Below are 18575 nucleotides of genomic sequence, written 5' to 3'. Positions count from 1 at the left end.
CTGATTCAAGTTGAAACGTTAATCAGAGAAGCCTTTCTCAAATGATAACATCTTGTATCGATATTCTTTGATATTGAGAAGGATTATGATACAATACGGAGGTATGGCATTTTGCGAGAGCTCCATATATATGGGTTACATGGCCATTTCCCCACTTTTATTAAAAACTTTTAATGGACAGGAGATTTTAAGTTTGTGTGGGTTCGACGCTTTCCCATTGTTTTCTACAGGAACTTGGAACCCTTCAGGGCTGTGTTTTGAGTGTCATACTTTTCAGTATACAGATTAATGCCATCACTGAACAACTCCCCCTCACTGTTGCAAAATGGCTGTATGTCAACGACATTCACATCTCATGTCAGTCGTCGAACATGAGTTATATTGAACAGCAACTACAGCCTGCTCTGGATCGTTTACTGAAGTGGACCACAGCAAACGGTTTTAACTTCTCTCTCTCTAAAACTGTTTGCATGCACTTTTGCTGCCAATGGGGTATTAACCCTGATCCTGAACTCCATATTGGTGAAGTTGTGCTGACTGTGGTCCCCGAGACAAAGTTCTTGGGGCTTATCTTTTACCATAAGCTGACCTTTATACCACACGTCAAGCAGCTACGGGTCAAATGTACAAGAGCACTGAACATCCTCTGTGTCCTCTCTTCTACCACTTGGGGAGTGAATCAATGTTGTGTGCTAAAGTTATATTGTGCTCTTTTTCAACTGAAACTCGACTATTGATCATTGGTCTATGGCTCTGCCAGAGCTTCGGCCTTAAAGATGCTGGACCCTATTCATCATCAAGGACTTTGGCTCTGCACCGGGGCTTTCTGCACTTCTCCAGATCAGAACTTATACATAAAGTCTAATGAACCTTCTTTGCACCTCCACCATTTGCAACTGTCTTTACTATATGCTTCGAAACTTTGTTTTTTACCAAAGCATCCCACCTGGGGTTGTGTTCTCCTTCCTCTGTGGGCCATACTTTTTCAGACCAGACGATCTGCCATTGCTCCTTTTGGCCTTCATATCCAGGCACAGTTGGATGAATTGGGTCTGTCCTTGGATAACATTGCTGTATCCACTGGTCAGCCCATCCCACCTTGTTTTCTTATAGTCTCCAGTTGTGACCTATCTTTAAGTCATCTGAGAAAAGTAGACACTCCTGATTGGAAATACTATTTGCTGTATGCTGAACATCTTTCAAATCATCCTTCCATTCCTATATATAGGGATGGTTCAAAATCAGATGACTGTGTGGGCTCTGCCATGGTTTGTTGTGGTTCGATGGTTGTGCACAGAATCCCCTCTACAACTTCTGTGTTCACTGCTGAACTGTATGCCATTTCTTTTGCCCTGGATCACATAGAAGCTAAGCAGTACTCAAACTGTACTATTTATACAAATTCACTCAGTTCTCTACTGGCCCTTGAATTGCTTCATGTTAGTCCACACCCTGTTCTTGCTGATATTCAAAACTGACTGGCACATTTTTCTTTAACATCTCTTTCTATACAGTTTTTCTGGATACCGGGCCACTTTGGTAATCGTGGGAACAAGCTTGCCAACACTGCATCTAAGTATCTGCTCTGGCACTATCACTGCTGTGCCTGTCCCATACATGGACTCTGGTCCTGTATTCAAGGCTTGGCTCCGTGTCAGCTGGCAGTCGACTTGGAGTGAACAAGGCAAAAACAAACTTTTCCAAATAAAATCCTTTTTTTGACTTTGGCCATCTTGCTTCTGTAAGGATTGGAAAGAGGAGGTTGTTCTAACTAGACTACGCATTGGTCACAGTTTTGACACTGTCTACCTTAAAATGTTTTTAGTTTTTTAAAGGCCATTAATATTTTCAATGCCATTTAAGTTTTTTAATTTATTCATTAGACCTTTTTGAATGTGATTCTTTTTTAAGAATTACAGTTTATCTCGTTCAATTTGAAATTAAAAAAATGGCTATAACATCAAATAACTTGAAACCAGGACTGGAAAGGTCAAGTTCAGGTGACTAACGCTGCTGTTTGAACTACCTGTTTGTCATTCTGGTGAGTTATTATTACAATTTTGCTACAAGTCTTTTAAAAATTTCATGACTTTACTTTTTTAAAATGGTCGTAACGTCAAATAACTCAGAACCAGGACTGGAAAGGCCAACTACAGGTGACTGACGATGGTTTTTGTACTTACCTGTTAGCCTTCTTGGCGAGTTATGATAATTACAATTATGCTACAGAAAATTCTTTACAACTTGTATTACTGTAGTTTTTCTCGTAACATTGTAGACTAGATGTAAACATTGGTTTTATGCTATTTATGTTTTTTTTTAAACTTTGTTCTGTTTTATCTTAATTTCCTTTTATGAATTTTACTAAATTTAATTTTAACTTTTTCAGGATGTTTGGTGCAGATAACTAGCTGCGTTATGCCATAAAACACCAAATAAACCAACCAACCAGTAATAAAGGGCTTAGGAATACAGTGTTAGTTCAGCCTATATAGGAATTGTACACACACATACATACCCCCAAATGTAATTTTTGTTTTTTACTTTTAATGTAAAATAACTTCTATACTGGTATTGGCTTGCACACACTAATGTTTTTCTGCTCTTTGACAGGACGAGAGAAAGCAGAGGAGCCACAGTCAGAACCTGTATTTCTGTCTCCACTTGGAGACTTGTCTGTGAAGGAAGGTGAACAACTCAGGTTTGAAACTACTGTGTCAGGAAATCCAATACCTGAAGTGAGATGGTACTTGCATGAACAACCCCTTCTGGCATCAGACAATGTTCACAAAATGTTTGATGGAAAGAAGGCAAGTTGAATTTAATAGTATGTGGAAAATCAGTTATTGAAGTGAATATTATAAAGTTTTCATACCATTTACAATTTGCTTAGAATTTATAACTGTGGCATAGTGGCTCTCTGAGTTGTTGTTTTTTCAAATACAAACTTCTAGCTCATAACTTCTTCATCTCTTGACCGATTTGAGATCCAATTATAATTTTGTGGCAAGCTTTTCAGTGATGAATTTGACCATGCCCAAGGTCTCAAAGAGTAATTTACTATAATACTGCCTGGAAGAATTTCAATTTCAAATTGATTATTTGACATATAAGTTAGGTATAAAACCTACAAAAGGCTATATTTTATAGAGCCAGTGAGTCTATAAAGATATTTTTGTATTATAGCAGACTGCTTTAGTCTGTTTGTTTTCTTAAAATGTACTGGGAGACCTAGTTTTGTTTATATAAAGAACTTTTTAAATAAAATCCATTTTTCCTTCTTATATGTGTGAATAAAAAATCTTGTACACTTAAGTAAAACTAACAGTGGTAAGTTTTGTAGGCTTCTTATGGTAAGATCACATAGTGGACATAACACAGACAATCCTTTATGTAAAATGAGTAAAATTACCAAATGGTTTAACTGATAATTACTTATTTGTCTTTTTTATAGGCTGTATTGGAAATTAAGAAATCAAATCCTCAACATGCAGGAATTTATGAGTGTCATTTGATAAATCCTTCAGGAGAGGCACGCTCGAGAGGACGAGCAAAAGTTTCTGCTCTTTTGGCACCAAAATTTATCCAGCAACTTGCAGATCTTGATGTAAATATATATGTATCTTATTTGTTTTAAGATTTATTCTCTTGTCAAAAAACAAGAACAATTTGTATAAAAGAATTTTGCAAAATGTATTGCTGCAGTAGGACTTATGTTTAATTTAATAGCCTAGTTATTAGGTTGACCTTTATCAAAGTCTGTTCTGTAAATTCATCATATCTGACAATAATATATTTATATATTATTTGTGCTTTACTGTTGTCGATAATTGCTGTTTGGTATCCTCTGAAGGAAGTTAGAATAGTTAACAAGCTGTTATAGGATTACTTGTTAATAATAGATTCAGAAGATTGAGTATGTTTTATTACAGTTTTGAATATGCCAATCAACAAGTCACATCTAGTATGAAGTAATGGTTGTGAAAAAATATAAAGTAATATTTGTCTTGGATTTCTCCTTAATTACTTTACAATTAAATATCTTAAGTATTTGGCCTCACTAAAAACCTAATAAAAACTATTATAGGATAGCCACGAACATGAATTAGTTTCAGTTCAGTGTCTGAAAAAAAAGGATTTGTTTGAGAAACATAATAAAAAAGCTTCATTTAATTTCATTTAATTTAGGTTGTAACATTTACTTCATTGAGAGGAGGCTATAGAAGCTTAATATGACTCTTTATATGTAAAAATATTTAATACTTTGCTAAGAAATTTGTTTTTCCAAACTATGAATTGTTACAAATACCTAGAAACTTTGGTTACAAGTTATTACATTATCCAATGTATCAATAAATATGACTAAATGTTTCTGTAAGATATCAAAATAATGAGTTTGTTTTGTATTTGGATGTGGGCAGGTTCCTGCTGATGAACTGGCAAGATTGATGTGCCGAGTAACAGGAGACCCTACACCAGAAATTGATTGGTATTTTAATGGTAGTTTGATTGAACCAGGTCTGAAGTACTGTATGTCTCGTGAAGGAGATCTCTGCACTTTGACCTTATTTCGACCACGTATAAAAGATAGTGGGCAATATGAATGTAGGGCCAAGAACTCAGTTGGTGAGGGTCATTGTTCGGCAGAGATCAAAGTCAGGTACATTTATGACGACCCTCTTTTATAGTTGTATTTGATGTCAATGGTTTGGTCTGTTTAAGTGGTATGAAGAGATTCAAGGTTTCATGTAAATCAAAGTAAATTTCTTAAAGCAAGGACAATTTTGAAGTATGATTTATACATAGCTTGTAAATATTCATTGTACATTATATATAGTGGCATGATTTTAGAAAAATTTGTGGACAGGGATGGGAAAGGGTTGAAGTTGTGTCAACTCAATATATAGAATAATTTCTGTACTATACTTCTTTTATTCATAAGTGAAGAAAATGTCAGCAATTGTACGTATGAGTGTATTATATCATATATAGTACTGGAGAGAAAGTCAGAGCCTTGGGGGACAACTGCCACCTTTGCCTTATGGTAACTGATGTTTCCTGTGTCTCACATGGATGATAATTACTTGTATAGTTGTGTAATTTTCATATTATCCATAGTAAAGTTAAAACAAGGATTGTTATAAATTTACAAGGAAGGGTATGTGGGTATCACGGTTATGTTAAAAAAAAATTACACAATATATGCATTTTGTTTTAACTAGCTTTGGATATAGCAATAAAATTTCAGAATTCTAAAGTTATAAAATGCTTAAGAATGATAGAAGCTTAAAAATCAAGACCCTTGTTATTATTTTTGTCTTGCCGAACATTGTAAAGTTTATCAAACAAAATTAATTATAGTGAAAAAATAATAATATCGAACAATTGAAACAACGTGAAATATTCCCTATAGCTTCGAGTTATTTTCTTTATTTGTAAAACCATGGCTCTTTTCATAAGAAGAGTTTTTTGTAAGGTTTATAAGACTTTGTTGGTTCAATAAAATCTCTTAAGGCTATGATAAGGAGCAACAAAGCATTTTTTTTGTGCATTTTAGTGACAAGGCACCAAAGGGAGAGGCACCTATGTTTTTGAAGAAGGTCAGAGACTGTGGAATAATGCAAGGAAAAACTACCAGGTTTACAGCTTGTGTTACTGGGGTTCCCAAACCAACAATTAAATGGTATATTTTAATTTGTAAACAAGAGATCACATCTTTTTTAATGGTTTTCTGTCATCATGAAATAAGAATTTAAAAAATATTTTTGTGTCTTGTATTAGACTAAAATATATTAGGGGAGACATTGTAGATTATTTCCATGGTTTTGAAACTGTAAGATGGTAAACACTGAAAAAACAGTAACTACAGTCGGATGTGATTTTTGTCACAAATATTGGGCTTAATGCTTGTCATTGTTCACAAACTTATTACTTTGTGTATTTGGGTTTTAGTATTTGCTGACTCTGAGCACAAATATTAATATTAGGAAGAAAGTGAATACGTTTTCAGAGGTTTTTATTCACATTCATAAGTTTGGGAGGTCTGATATTAGCAGGTTTTAATTATTTTAAATTAATAAATATTTCACAACTTTACTGCATACAGTATAGTCCACCTCAAAGGGATTTTAATCTTGACAACATTTTGGGACTTTTACATTTAACTTTAACTGGTTTATAACAGTGAAAATTGAGTTGAATGAAGTGGATTTGATCTGATGGTTAGTAAGAACAGCATGCTCTGCTGTGGATGAACTATTCATTTTTAATAGTCTGGCTACATCTTTAGGTTTTTTCAGTTGTTGATATAAATGTTTACCAGTCTCTACAATGTATAGGTTACAACATATATAACAAATTTCTCAACTGCATTAACTATTAATGAACAGAGATTTTTGTACAATATTACAATCATTGACATACAAGTCAGAAATGTACACCATAATAAATTAGTTTGTTTATTAATATGAGTCCCACTTGTGAAATTCTGAATTATTCTTGTGTTGTTCCTGCAATAGTTTATAATGCTCAGTAACTTTAATTTCAGGTTCAAGAATGGTGAGCAGCTGGAACCTGGTGCACATTTTGAGATGGAAGAGGAAAGAAATGGCATTGTACGGTTAATCATTCATTGTGTTCAGCCTGAAGATGTCGGAGAATATCGTCTCTCCATTTCTAACCCATACGGAAGTGATACCTGTACTGCCAAGCTGTTTATAGAAGGTAAGGTCAAATGTTCTTTTCATACTGTATTGAGTTATTGTGTTGCCAACTTACATTAGCAAAACACTACAAATGACATTTACATATATATATATATATATATATACACAGACACACACAAATGCCATTCTTCAAAAAAACTTTTTTTTTCAGACATTCAAGACAGTCCAGTTCCCCATCCATGTGGTGAGGAGGCAGCTGAACGTGAGAGGGCTTTAAAATCAGGTGGATAAATCTTGTTTTAAAATAACTAGGAGGTTAAGCATTATAGTAATAAAATGTTTCTTTATCAATACCTAATAATAGTAGCACACTGAAATATTTTATTTGCTATTTGTTAGGGCAGTCTATTCCTAAGGTTTATCCATGTTTCAGAGAATCTCATCCTCAGTATTACATGAGCTCTTGCCATTAGCATTGTTAGATCAACCGATAAAATACCAATCAAACAGATAGACAAAATCATGTTTATGATATTAATAACACTTGTCTTAATCGTGTTGCTGTACATAATTTGTAGAGACATCTTTAATTGTGATTGAACATCTGTAATTTCCACCATGTATTATGTAATAGTGATACCAGATATGTACTTTATGAAACTTGCTGGAGATGGTTTCAATGACATACATAATAAACTGGTTTACTTTCATAAATTTCCTGCAGATATATCTAGTTTATGATATATTTGAATTTTGTACCAAGTTTTTTTATGCACATGTATAGGTCCTCCAGGTCCGCTTCCAGATGTACCACGTATAACAAGGATGACAGATAATTCCTTGACATTAAGATGGAATCCATCTATCCCTGTTATGCCTCGAGTTCCAGTCACATATTCTGTAGAGTTTTGTAGACTTCCAGATGGAGACTGGTCTCTTTACAGATCAGGTAGTTGAAATCACCTTTGTACAGTGAATAAAAGCTTAATGGTCTGGTTTAGAGAGAGAATCTATTAAATGTGGAATTAAATATGATGGCTGCTTGAAGTAGAAAAGTAACAACTTTTAATGGATTTAAATTTTATATATATATATATCACATGATGTTGCTATCTTCTATTTTTAAAATAGTTGAATATCTTTTATAACAATGTGGGTAAAATGTAATGATTTTACTCAATCTGTTTGTTAAGTTAAATATCTATGCTTTAAATGTCCTATTCTACTACTATTTTCACTGCAAGTATTAATACTTGGCATAAGTTTTTTTCATTTTCTAATTTTCAAAGGCTGTAATAATGGGTATTCAGTTAAGATAGATAATTACACGAAATAAAACCATTTGTGATCAATGATATTTGTTTTTGCTCAAATTTTTAGAAACATGAAATTTTTCATGAAGATTTAAAATGATGCTCACAAAACAAAGAAGTGAATAAATGTACACTCTTAATATTTTGTGTGTGTGGGATTGAAAGACTCTGTGTATATAGTTGTATTGACTTAAGATATGATTGCTAGGTATCAAAGATTCTATGTGTGATATAAGAGGTCTGGAGCCTAAAAAGGACTACCGATTTAGAGTAAGAGTTGAAAACAAGTATGGAACTAGTGATCCTTCACCGTATACTACTGCATATCGTAGTAAGCTTGAACCACCTGCCCCTGGTGAATATAAACCAAAGGATTATGAAATAGAACATCCACCTCTGGAAAAACATTGTAAGAATTATATAAAACTAGATCCATTGATATCCAGAAATTAAAATACAAAACCATACAATTCTATAGTTGTATAAGTTTTAATGGCAGGAAACAATTGTTTTTTCCTTTAATACTTTGCTTTCAGCAAGATACAAGGGCTCAAAATTTTAGATTTTATTATTAAAAACCACATAAAAATTGATTTGTGTTTTTCACATTTGTGTCTATGTTTTCTTCACTCACATGTCAAAACAGCTTAAAGGCTTTGTTACCTTTTAAAATTATTTGCAACCAAATCTGATGTTTGTTAAAGGATGTTGTGAATTAAAATGGAGTTCCAGTAACATTTATCACTTGTTAGACTCTTATTTTCAGAATGATGAAGTATTCAACTTTATATTTCATTTTCTAATTATAATAACTGATATTAGTCAAGTAATTTTATTTAACAACTTTTATGTGTATAAACTGATTTAGCAAAACCTTATTAAATTATGTCATTATATTATAATATCTAATAAATAACATTTTAACTATTAAAAGAAATTCAAAAGATATCTACCTGTTTGATTACACAGAGCTTGAGTTTATGCCCTTTTATGTTTCACTAGCAAATGTATTCACATATAGAAGCCATATCAGTATTTTTTCTTGCTTATGACTATTTTAATGAATAAGTTGTTGTTGGGTTTTTTTTATTTAGCTGCACCACCAAGGTTCATACGCCGAGAAGACGAGACAATGTATGGAATTCGAGGTCACCCAGTCACCATTGAGTTTTGGGTCTATGGCTATCCTGAGCCTAAGATTACATGGCATTTTAATGGTCAAAAGGTAGGTTTAGAAATTTTAAGTTAAGCAGAGGTTAGGTAATATAAATAATAATATACTAATTTTTCTGTTGCTTTTTTCACTATATACCTAGCCCTTCTTCTTGGACCACCTCTAATTTTTGTTAGTTTGGCATGGCATAGCCAGGTGGTTAAGTCACTTGACTCGTAATCTGAGGGTCGCGTAGTCGAATCCTCATTACGCCAAACATGCTCACCCTTTCAGCCATGGAGGCATTATAATGTGACAGTTAATCCCACTATTTGTTGGTAAAAGAATATCCCAAGTGTTGGCAATGGGTGGTGATGGTTAGCTGCCTTCCCTCTAATCTTACATTGATAAATTAGGGACATCTAGTGCAGATAGCCCTCGTATAGCTTAGTGCAAAATTCAGAAAACAAACTATTATTTTATTATGATTTTGATTGAAATAAAGTAAAGATGTGATTTATTATTTTGAATACCAAAATATTTAATTTGCAATTGCAAAATTATAGGAATATTTTTACTTCATAGCTGCATGATTTTTCAAATTGAATTTAAATGCATCAGTATTAAAAATTTATTTCTTGCAGCACATTTTAGGCAACATTTTGTAACATATATATATATGTTGAGAGATAACTTATATCATACTTTAACTTGGTAAAGCTATTAATTGAAATCAGTTGTAACATCTCAACATAAAATCTGAAACTGAACTGGTTTCTAGTTGGATCATCTGTTGAGTATATTACATAGCTTATATGTAAGAGCTAAACATAAAAGTATAATAGTGTAAAAAACGATTACAATTGTATGAACCTTATGTATATTTGTTTCATGTGACTTAAGTGTTATTATAGTGAACATGGTAAATGAGAAAAATGCTTTAAAATCAACAATCATTGTAATTTTTCATAAATTCGTATTATTCTTATATATGTTACTTTAATGTCAACAGTAAATTACACATATATTTTGATTTCCAAAATAGACACAAGTCAGATTACTTCTAAGAAAAGTAATTCAAAAGTCTTGGGTATTAGCATTATTAACATTAAAGAAAAATGGTTCTTATAGATAGAATTACCTGGGAAATATGACTACCTCCAAGACAGGAATGGACAGCTTTGTTTGTTCATAACTCGCATGACACAAAATGATGTGGGGACATATATATGCCATGCTGTAAATCAGCATGGAGAAGCTAGCCAGAAAATAAAGCTTCTGCTTGCAGGTTTGTGTTATCTCTAACTTCTTATAAGCTTTAGTTTGTGTTTTGTTTATTATATCGTGACAAAAACTGTGGTGACTTGGTGATGAGTAACAGCTTCTATGTTGATGATAAGATAAAACTAAATAAAAGATTACCAAGATAACTTCGTGGTAATTAAAGTAAAATTTTGTTGCAAATTTGTTGTGTTTTTTGTTTTTTGTTTTTTTTTATATATGTTTACTTATAAAATATCTTCATTAAGTGGATCTTTGACACCAGAAGGTAGTAGAAACAATGTCTTTGATGTGGGTTGTTAACATTTATTCATTAAGTTTAAAATTTTAAAGTATTGTGATAAAAAATTACCAGGATTATTACTATAGGTTGGTAAATATTTGTTGTAAGTGCTAGTTAGGCTAGCATAAAATGCATGTAAGTATTAAGAGTAGAATATGAAAATCATTGGTTTGTAAGAAGCAAGTTAAAGTGGCATATATCTTTACTTAATGTTATTGAGGTTTTAGTCTTTTTTACAAAAAAAAACGTTTTTGTACTCTATGTACACATTGAAATAGGTACAAACACGTTTTGACGTATGTTGCATAACATTACCACTGTGCCTAATTTGCATATTATAAAAATAAAGTAATATGAAAAAAATGTGTTATGTTCCTGATAACTTCACAAAACATGGCTGAATACTCCTGAAAATAGGTCCAGACTTTGATGAGATGTGAAGAATTAGTCTCAACCAAGGAAAGCTATGAAAAATAATTCAAAATAAATTGTGGTGTTTTTTGACATTTAAAGAGTATATGGTATCTTAAAAGAAAATATCAAGTACCAGAAAGTTTAAAATGTAATTAATATTGACTCTTATATTCTGAGAAAGCATTTAAGAAGTAGTGATTCTTTTTTTTTTTTTATTATATTATCAGAGTTGCCAACTTTTACTAAACGACTAGATGAAACAACTGTACTGATACGTAAAGGAGGCCAACTGGAATGTTGCGTTTCTGGAATTCCCTATCCAAAGATAAAATGGTTCAAAGACTGGAATCCTCTTTATGAATCCAGCAGAATCAAGATCACTTGGGAAAAACCTGATAGGTGTTTCTTGACTCTGTCTGACTCTATCTTGAAAGATTCTGGCTTGTATTCAGTGACAGCATCTAATGTTGCTGGCTCTGCCACAAGTTCAGCCATGTTAAATGTTGAAGGTGAGTCAAAATTAATTAAATGTGATTTTATAGCATCACACTTTTACACTGCATAAACTGATATACCTTATTTTTTACTTCAATGAATTTATTATTAAATACAATAAATACCCTAAACTTTATTACAGTGGATAGTTGTTAAGAATAACATTTTTGTATAATATCTGACATATATATATATACACACACACATGCATTGACACATTGAACAATTATTGACTGGTTTTAAGGGCAACAAATGATTTGCTACCCAAAATTACTAGTCAGTAATCATTTTATTCTACTCCTCACTTTTGTTTTCAGTTTGACTAAAATCTGGTTAATTATTACCTTTATATAGTATATTAGCCTAAATTCTTGGACCTAAATGTAAATCTTAAAATTTAGAATTTCATTGAACATCTGATTTTGATAATCAATATTAAATCAGTAAGGTATAGAAATTGTTTAACTTTCAAAATATAACCATTCATTGTCATGTGTTCATATCTAAAGGTTGCACATATCTAACTTTAGCACAAAATTTGTCTGTTTCCAATGTTTGTAAATTATACCTAAATGAATCATTGAGGTTTAATTGTGCTGCAAAATATAATTTGTGAAGTTCTGCTGCCTAACTTTCCAAGTACAAGTCTGTTGTTTTTCACACACTTAAAAGTATGATGCTTTACACACTAGAACTCTGAATATTAAAAAGTATGTCTTCTCAAAATTTGGCATGCTTTTAATAAACATTACAAGCCTGCCATAGAAAAGAATATCAGAATTCATAATAATATATGTATAGTGAAAATTTGTGTGTGAATTTTTGAAGTTTCTACTAAGCCAATCTGAGTACAATATAATATTTGTACTAGGAATAAAACTACTTTTTATTTTACAGTTTTTATATTTAACTTCTTTAATCCTTAGAACCTCTTAAATGAATATTAAAAGTTTTTTAGGATGAAAATGTATATTTTATGTATTATTTTCTTTACTTTTATGTTAAATGTAGAAACGTCAATGAATGATGACTTGAAATTTTGAACATGACAAAATAAGATGAACAATATATTTTTCTTGTTTGAATGAATTGTTTGTCTCCATATTTTCAGTTTCATTATTTTCAGAATTTCTCTTTTTAGTTCTACAGTTTTGTTATGTGGTTTTACAAAATTTCTATTTTTTAATGTCTGAAGGATGACACATCAGCAGATTTTCTTACAGTTGCGCATTTCCTTGTGCAACTATGGACCTGTGCAATCATAACTACCTAAAACTCAAATACCTATTGACACAAAATTAATTTACTTTTCATACATGAATTTTAAAGTATAAATCATTAAATGGTATGAGTATTGACTTGCATAGTAATGCATACCTAATAAAATTATCCACTAGAGTAATGACTGTCTGTTGGTACCAATTTCAAAAGGACCATTGAAAACTTGGAATTTAAGTAATAAGCTCTTTGTATTGGATATATACATGTGAATATACTAAAAACAGATTGCTTTGAAAATTGTCATGCAAGTTAAATATGGATATGTAGGGCTTCTGTCATTGGTTGAAAATTTTCTTTTATTTCTCACTACAAGGAACATTAAGCCTGTAAAGTTAACCTTAAGATTATTTATAAATGTTGTCTATGATAAGTCAGGCATTGTAGTTGCTTTAATTTTAACATGTATAAATGGAGACGCATTATGTAACATACAGAGTGAAGACTGAATGCTTTCAATTATTTTATTTTGAAACTATCAATTTAAAGGTTAGATAATATAAAAAACTGAATTATAAACTACACTTTGGTGTTAATCTTATTAACATATATTTGTAATAAAATTGCTTAATTGAATTTTGAACATAACTTTATAACATTTTGTGATGTGCACAAAAGAGCCACAGTCTTATAAAACTTATTATCTGTTATTAACTGTAATATCAAATCATATACCTAACTGTCTTGTAAATAGTGATATTCTCAAACCCGTAAAGTTAATGTGGATGTATGGATGAGTAATGACTGAATGAAGCAGTGTTTTTTCACTAGGTTGTAAACAAATTGTGATGTACAAAGTTCTGCTATGACATCATGTATACGTGGCATCTTCTTTTGACAACTGGACAGTATTGATGTGATTTTTTTGTCTAGCAACATTGAAAAGTGTTTTCTACCTTTGCCAATTATGGCAAAATATTCATGCTGTAGAGTAGAATAAAAGTATTCTAGCTTATAGATATTAAATTTTTTTTTAGGATTATAACATAACTTATAAAGTACCAGTCCAAAGACTGGTTAGAAATTATGTACATTGATTTGTATTGATGCAAATAAAATTGTTTAGTTCAACTATTGTAGTACTGGTAGAGTAAAATGAGAGACATTTTTACTTATTTTAGTGTAGAAAAAACATGAAATATAGAATAGGAAATAATGTATTGATAGCTGGCTCATGCTAGAAATTTACTTACTAGTTTAACTATAAGAATTGTTTGTTGTTAATAAAATATTTACAACTTTGATTTTAATTTTTGCTATAGAATCTGAAAAAGAGTATTCACTCTGGACATACAGTTACCCTCATATAGTGAAACCAAAGACTGATTTGTTTGAAGGCTTGTATGACATAGGTGATGAGCTTGGCAGGTAAGCTCCTTGTAAATAGGGATAAACAGTTCAAGTCTTGTGTAAAATTAACTTTTCACTTGTGTATTTCTGACGAATAAGCTTTTGTGTGATATGTTTGAGCACAGTGTAAGATTTTGTGAAATATATCACAAGAATATCTTGTATGTTTTCTTAGAGGAACCCAAGGTATTGTTTACCATGCTGTGGAAAGAACATCAGGGAGAAGCTATGCTGCAAAGATGATGCATGGTACTGGAGTACTGAGAGATTTCATGAATGCTGAAATGGACATTATGAATCAGTTGTCTCATCATCGCTTGGTGCGACTGTGGGATGCCTTTGAAACCAAGTCTTCACTCACCCTTGTTACTGATCTGTATCCTTTAACTGTAATGTTTTTTTTAGTGTGAATGGTTTGTATAGGCTGTTGTAATAAAGCTACATGAACTTGTAAACAACATGTTCAAGTTTCTAGATGGTGAGAGGCAAAACATTTCCAGGTCAAGGAAAAGCAAGGGAGTTTTATACTAGATCATATAAGTCTAATATTTAAGTAATAGTCATGGAAAAGTAATTGAATCACAAAATCATTACATCAAAGGACATCCAGTTCTTTAAAGATGGCATTTATAAACAACTCGTTCACAGAAGTGTATTGAGTTTAAAAGAGCTTATTTTGATTAAATAAATTAAACAACAAAGAGATGTGGTTGTTTCACATTTTTCTTTAAGACTCCAACATTTCACATGCAACAGCCTGACACGTCAGTTTGAATAAAATATAAGTAATATCTAGAAAGATAGTATATGTGTGTTGGTAGAAACAGTACTGTTATATCAGATTCTCCCTTAACTTTGGACAAAGATGTGGGGGAGGTGAACTGCTTAACAACATTATACAACGGACAATGCTAACAGAAAGCGAGGTTGCTTTTTATATTAAGCAGGTCTTAGAAGGCCTAGAGCATATGCACAGCAAAAACATTGGCCATCTTGGTCTTACTGTACGTAATTTAACTCTTTGGAATTTAAAATGCTCGGAGTAATTTTTAAATTTATGCATAGAATATTTTTTATTACTGTTACATAATAATGTAGTTAGCTGAAAAGTGGATAAATCTGTGCACGTCCTGTGCCCCAAATTTATTGTAATCAAAAGTTTGTATTCATAGTTTCCCAGAATGCTATTAAACTGTGATGTTTTGTGAAAAACGTTTGTTTATTATTTCACAACAAGAAACCCACTTGTTACTTGATAACATACCTTACAGTAAACTTTTGATGAATCTGTAAGGTGAAATAATAAGTAATGAAGAAAGTTTTCTTTTATTGTAATTATTCTTGTGGAAATATTAAAGAAATGCAACCAAAATTTGTTTGTTAGATTAATGCATTTCAGTCTTTAAAATGTGTAAACTACTAATATGAATCAGTCAAATGTTACAGTTATTTGTATTTTGTGTTGGGTGCTTAAATCCTTCATTGTTAAATTAATCTCAAAATATATTTATATAGTTACAACTTGAATGTAAAAGGAGAGTGAAGGTTTTATCCTATAAAATGTCTCATTATCTTTATATGCTATGCTTATATAAGAGCATAGTTAACAATTTGTGTGTTTGTTTTTCCTTCTTGGAATCATGCATAGTGCTAATAAGGTGGTTTGATTGAGGTTAACATTATGAACAGACTAAATAATGAGGTTTATTTTTGTTTTTTTCTTGCATTGTCTCCTTCAACTCCATAGCTAAGATAATCAAGTAGAATAGGGTTTCATCAAATCCTGTTAATAGGTCAGTTGCTTATGTCTGTTTTTTTTTTAATTTTATTTCTGGTAAATTTGATATCAAGTTAGCTTTTATTGGATAAGGCTATCTCTGCAAGTAGTTTTATTATAGTTTTTAAATTTTGGGAACTGTATTTTTGTGTGTCAGTATTGTTCTTATTATATGCTTACTGGATTATAACTAACAAGTTTGAATGTTTAAGTCTGTATTTTTGCATGTTTGAGTAGAACTGTAATTAACAAATTTGGTGTTGAAATCTATGTTTCTTCATGTCATAATAGAACTATAACTAACAAGTTTGGTATTGAACATTGTATTTTTTTCATATCTTGAAAATATTATAACTGACAAGTTAGATGTTGAAGTCTGTTTTTGTGCATGGTTTATTATCCCTATTCTACTTGACTGTCTTAGTTGTGGAGTTGAAGGAAACAATGCAAGAAAAAAACAGCAAACATACCTCATTATTTAGTCTGTTCATAATGTTGAATTTTCTTCTTAGAGATTTTAAGGATGTTTAATTTCTTTTTGCAGTTGGAAAAATCTATAGCAGCTATCTTAATTATTTTTCCAATAGATTGGTGATTTATTAGTGACTCGTGTAAACAGTGATGTCATCAAGATTGGAGACTTTGGACTGGCTAGATATCTGCATCGAGGTAGAGACCGTTATGTAGAGTATGGCCACCCTGAGTTTGTAGCCCCTGAGATAGTGGCAAAGAAACCTGTCTCTGTAGCTGCAGATATGTGGTGAGTTGTAATTCTTCTGTAAAAATATTTGTACTTTCCTCATTAGGCTCAATATTTGAATTATCAATCCAAACAACCAGTATTATAAGCAACTTCTTTTCAAACCTGGATTACATTCTTGATTATTATGGCAGTGTATTGATTTTCATATGTATATGTACTTTACGTCGTTACAGAGTACTTTACCTCTTTTAGCACAGGCTTGGTCCCTGGAACTGACCTCATAACCATTTTGTACTTGTTATAGTTTTCATGCTTTAACTGTTAAATTAGTAAGCATACGTTCACAAAATTTGGCCGATTATTGGTAAACATTACAGTTTTTTCATATGCAAGATAAATGTTTTAATATTAAGTCGTAAGGTTTGTTAGCCAGTGTTTTCTCGTACCTTTTTTGTCCCATGCTGTCTGTCCAACGTGTAAAGTAAGTTTCATCTTAAGCATCAGAAAATTTTCAAATTTCACATGCAAAATTTTTATAACATCCAGATAGTTGTCAAACCTTTCATATTTTATAGTTTATCTGTTAATTTTCACTAATGAATGGCTGTACAGGTTTGGTTGATATGACTAATCTTGTAACCACCATAAAAATTAGGAAATATAAATTATGCATTTTTTTTCATTCTTGAATTACTACAAATTATAACACAAAATCATAACTATTTATATTATACATATATATATATTTGTTTATTTTTATTATATTTATCTTTCAACCATGCCTGACTTACAATAAAGAAGTTGCAATGACAAGGCACATGTATACTTATGTTACCATACCTAATAATATAAAACTGACCTTTAGTCTTTACAAAGTAGCTTCTCTTGGCTGTGTTTTAGTGGACTAGTATTTTGTAAAATACAGTTACATTTCAGTTATTATAAATTATATATGTATATGGATTAGTAGTATTTAGAAACATATTGTTAAACTTATTTATCTTAAAATATGTAACAGTAAATAAAGAATTATAGCAAACATTTATTTCGTCTAGCCATAGACTGTGTACTTGGTTGCTGCTTGTACATGGAGGATATGAAAAAAATTAATTTTTTTAGTTGAATAAGCAAAACAGTAATATATTACAATATTGATACCATAGAATTTCACTACAATTTATCAAGCTTAGTAACTAAGCTGTTTTTCAGTTTAAAGAAATATAAAATTTTGAGCACACTAAAGACTAACTTTTTCCTTGAAAGCTTATTTTGAAAGAATGAGATGATGTCATAATACTTAAAAATAGCTAAAAAAGCCATTAGGATGACATTTTTAGCTTTTCATTGGTTATTCACATGTCATATTCAAAAGTAAATGTATATAATGGAGTTTTTACAAAAATGGAAATAGATTAGTAGGGCTAATGAATATCTGAACAAATAGAAAAGATCAGAGGTTCTTATTTGATGTTCTAGCTTGTGAATATTAGTAATATGAATTCTCAGTTTGTATGAAACTATAGACATGGTATTTTAGCGTTAAGAACATCTAAGTTGAATCACTGATAGTTTAACATACCATGCAACACACAAAAATTGATGTTTTGGTGGGTTTTTTATATTTACTTCTGAATTAAGAATTTAAGTGATGCATAATACTATAATTTGAATTATAAACTACAGTTTGGTTCCACACTTATTGACAAAAATTCATAAAATAGCAGTTCAGTAAATTCTGAAGACAAGTTAACAAATGTGATGACCTTTGACCTTTAACCTGCCTGGAAATGGTTTGAGCATAGTTTGTGCCACTGCAGCTTAACTCTATACTAAGATGGAAGGAGATAAGAAGTTTAACATCAT

The 18575-nt window shown here is 31.3% G+C and overlaps 1 protein-coding gene across 14 annotated transcripts in view; it reads left to right on the top strand.

The window, feature by feature from the left end:
• Positions 1-18575, top strand: part of LOC143229017 (protein Obscurin-like) — a 207836-nt gene that overhangs the window by 158430 nt on the left and 30831 nt on the right. For 13 of the 14 annotated variants that reach the window (XM_076460653.1, XM_076460652.1, XM_076460649.1 and 10 more), the window contains 15 exons: positions 2614-2810; positions 3455-3607; positions 4422-4660; positions 5558-5683; positions 6548-6723; positions 6877-6948; positions 7450-7614; positions 8187-8387; positions 9073-9203; positions 10263-10419; positions 11337-11618; positions 14145-14250; positions 14408-14608; positions 15098-15236; positions 16597-16769. In XM_076460653.1, the coding sequence (XP_076316768.1) occupies positions 2614-2810; positions 3455-3607; positions 4422-4660; positions 5558-5683; positions 6548-6723; positions 6877-6948; positions 7450-7614; positions 8187-8387; positions 9073-9203; positions 10263-10419; positions 11337-11618; positions 14145-14250; positions 14408-14608; positions 15098-15236; positions 16597-16769 (2518 nt within the window). Of the gene's footprint in view, positions 1-2613; positions 2811-3454; positions 3608-4421; positions 4661-5557; positions 5684-6547; positions 6724-6876; positions 6949-7449; positions 7615-8186; positions 8388-9072; positions 9204-10262; positions 10420-11336; positions 11619-14144; positions 14251-14407; positions 14609-15097; positions 16026-16596; positions 16770-18575 lie in introns of all 14 variants that reach the window. The other variant, XR_013015605.1, reaches the window with a different exon arrangement.

The sequence above is a fragment of the Tachypleus tridentatus genome, chromosome 10, assembly GCF_004210375.1.
Source record: "Tachypleus tridentatus isolate NWPU-2018 chromosome 10, ASM421037v1, whole genome shotgun sequence".
NCBI classification, from domain to species: domain Eukaryota; kingdom Metazoa; phylum Arthropoda; class Merostomata; order Xiphosura; family Limulidae; genus Tachypleus; species Tachypleus tridentatus.
Note: the sequence above shows the minus strand (reverse complement) of the source record. Positions and strands in the feature narration are given on the sequence as shown.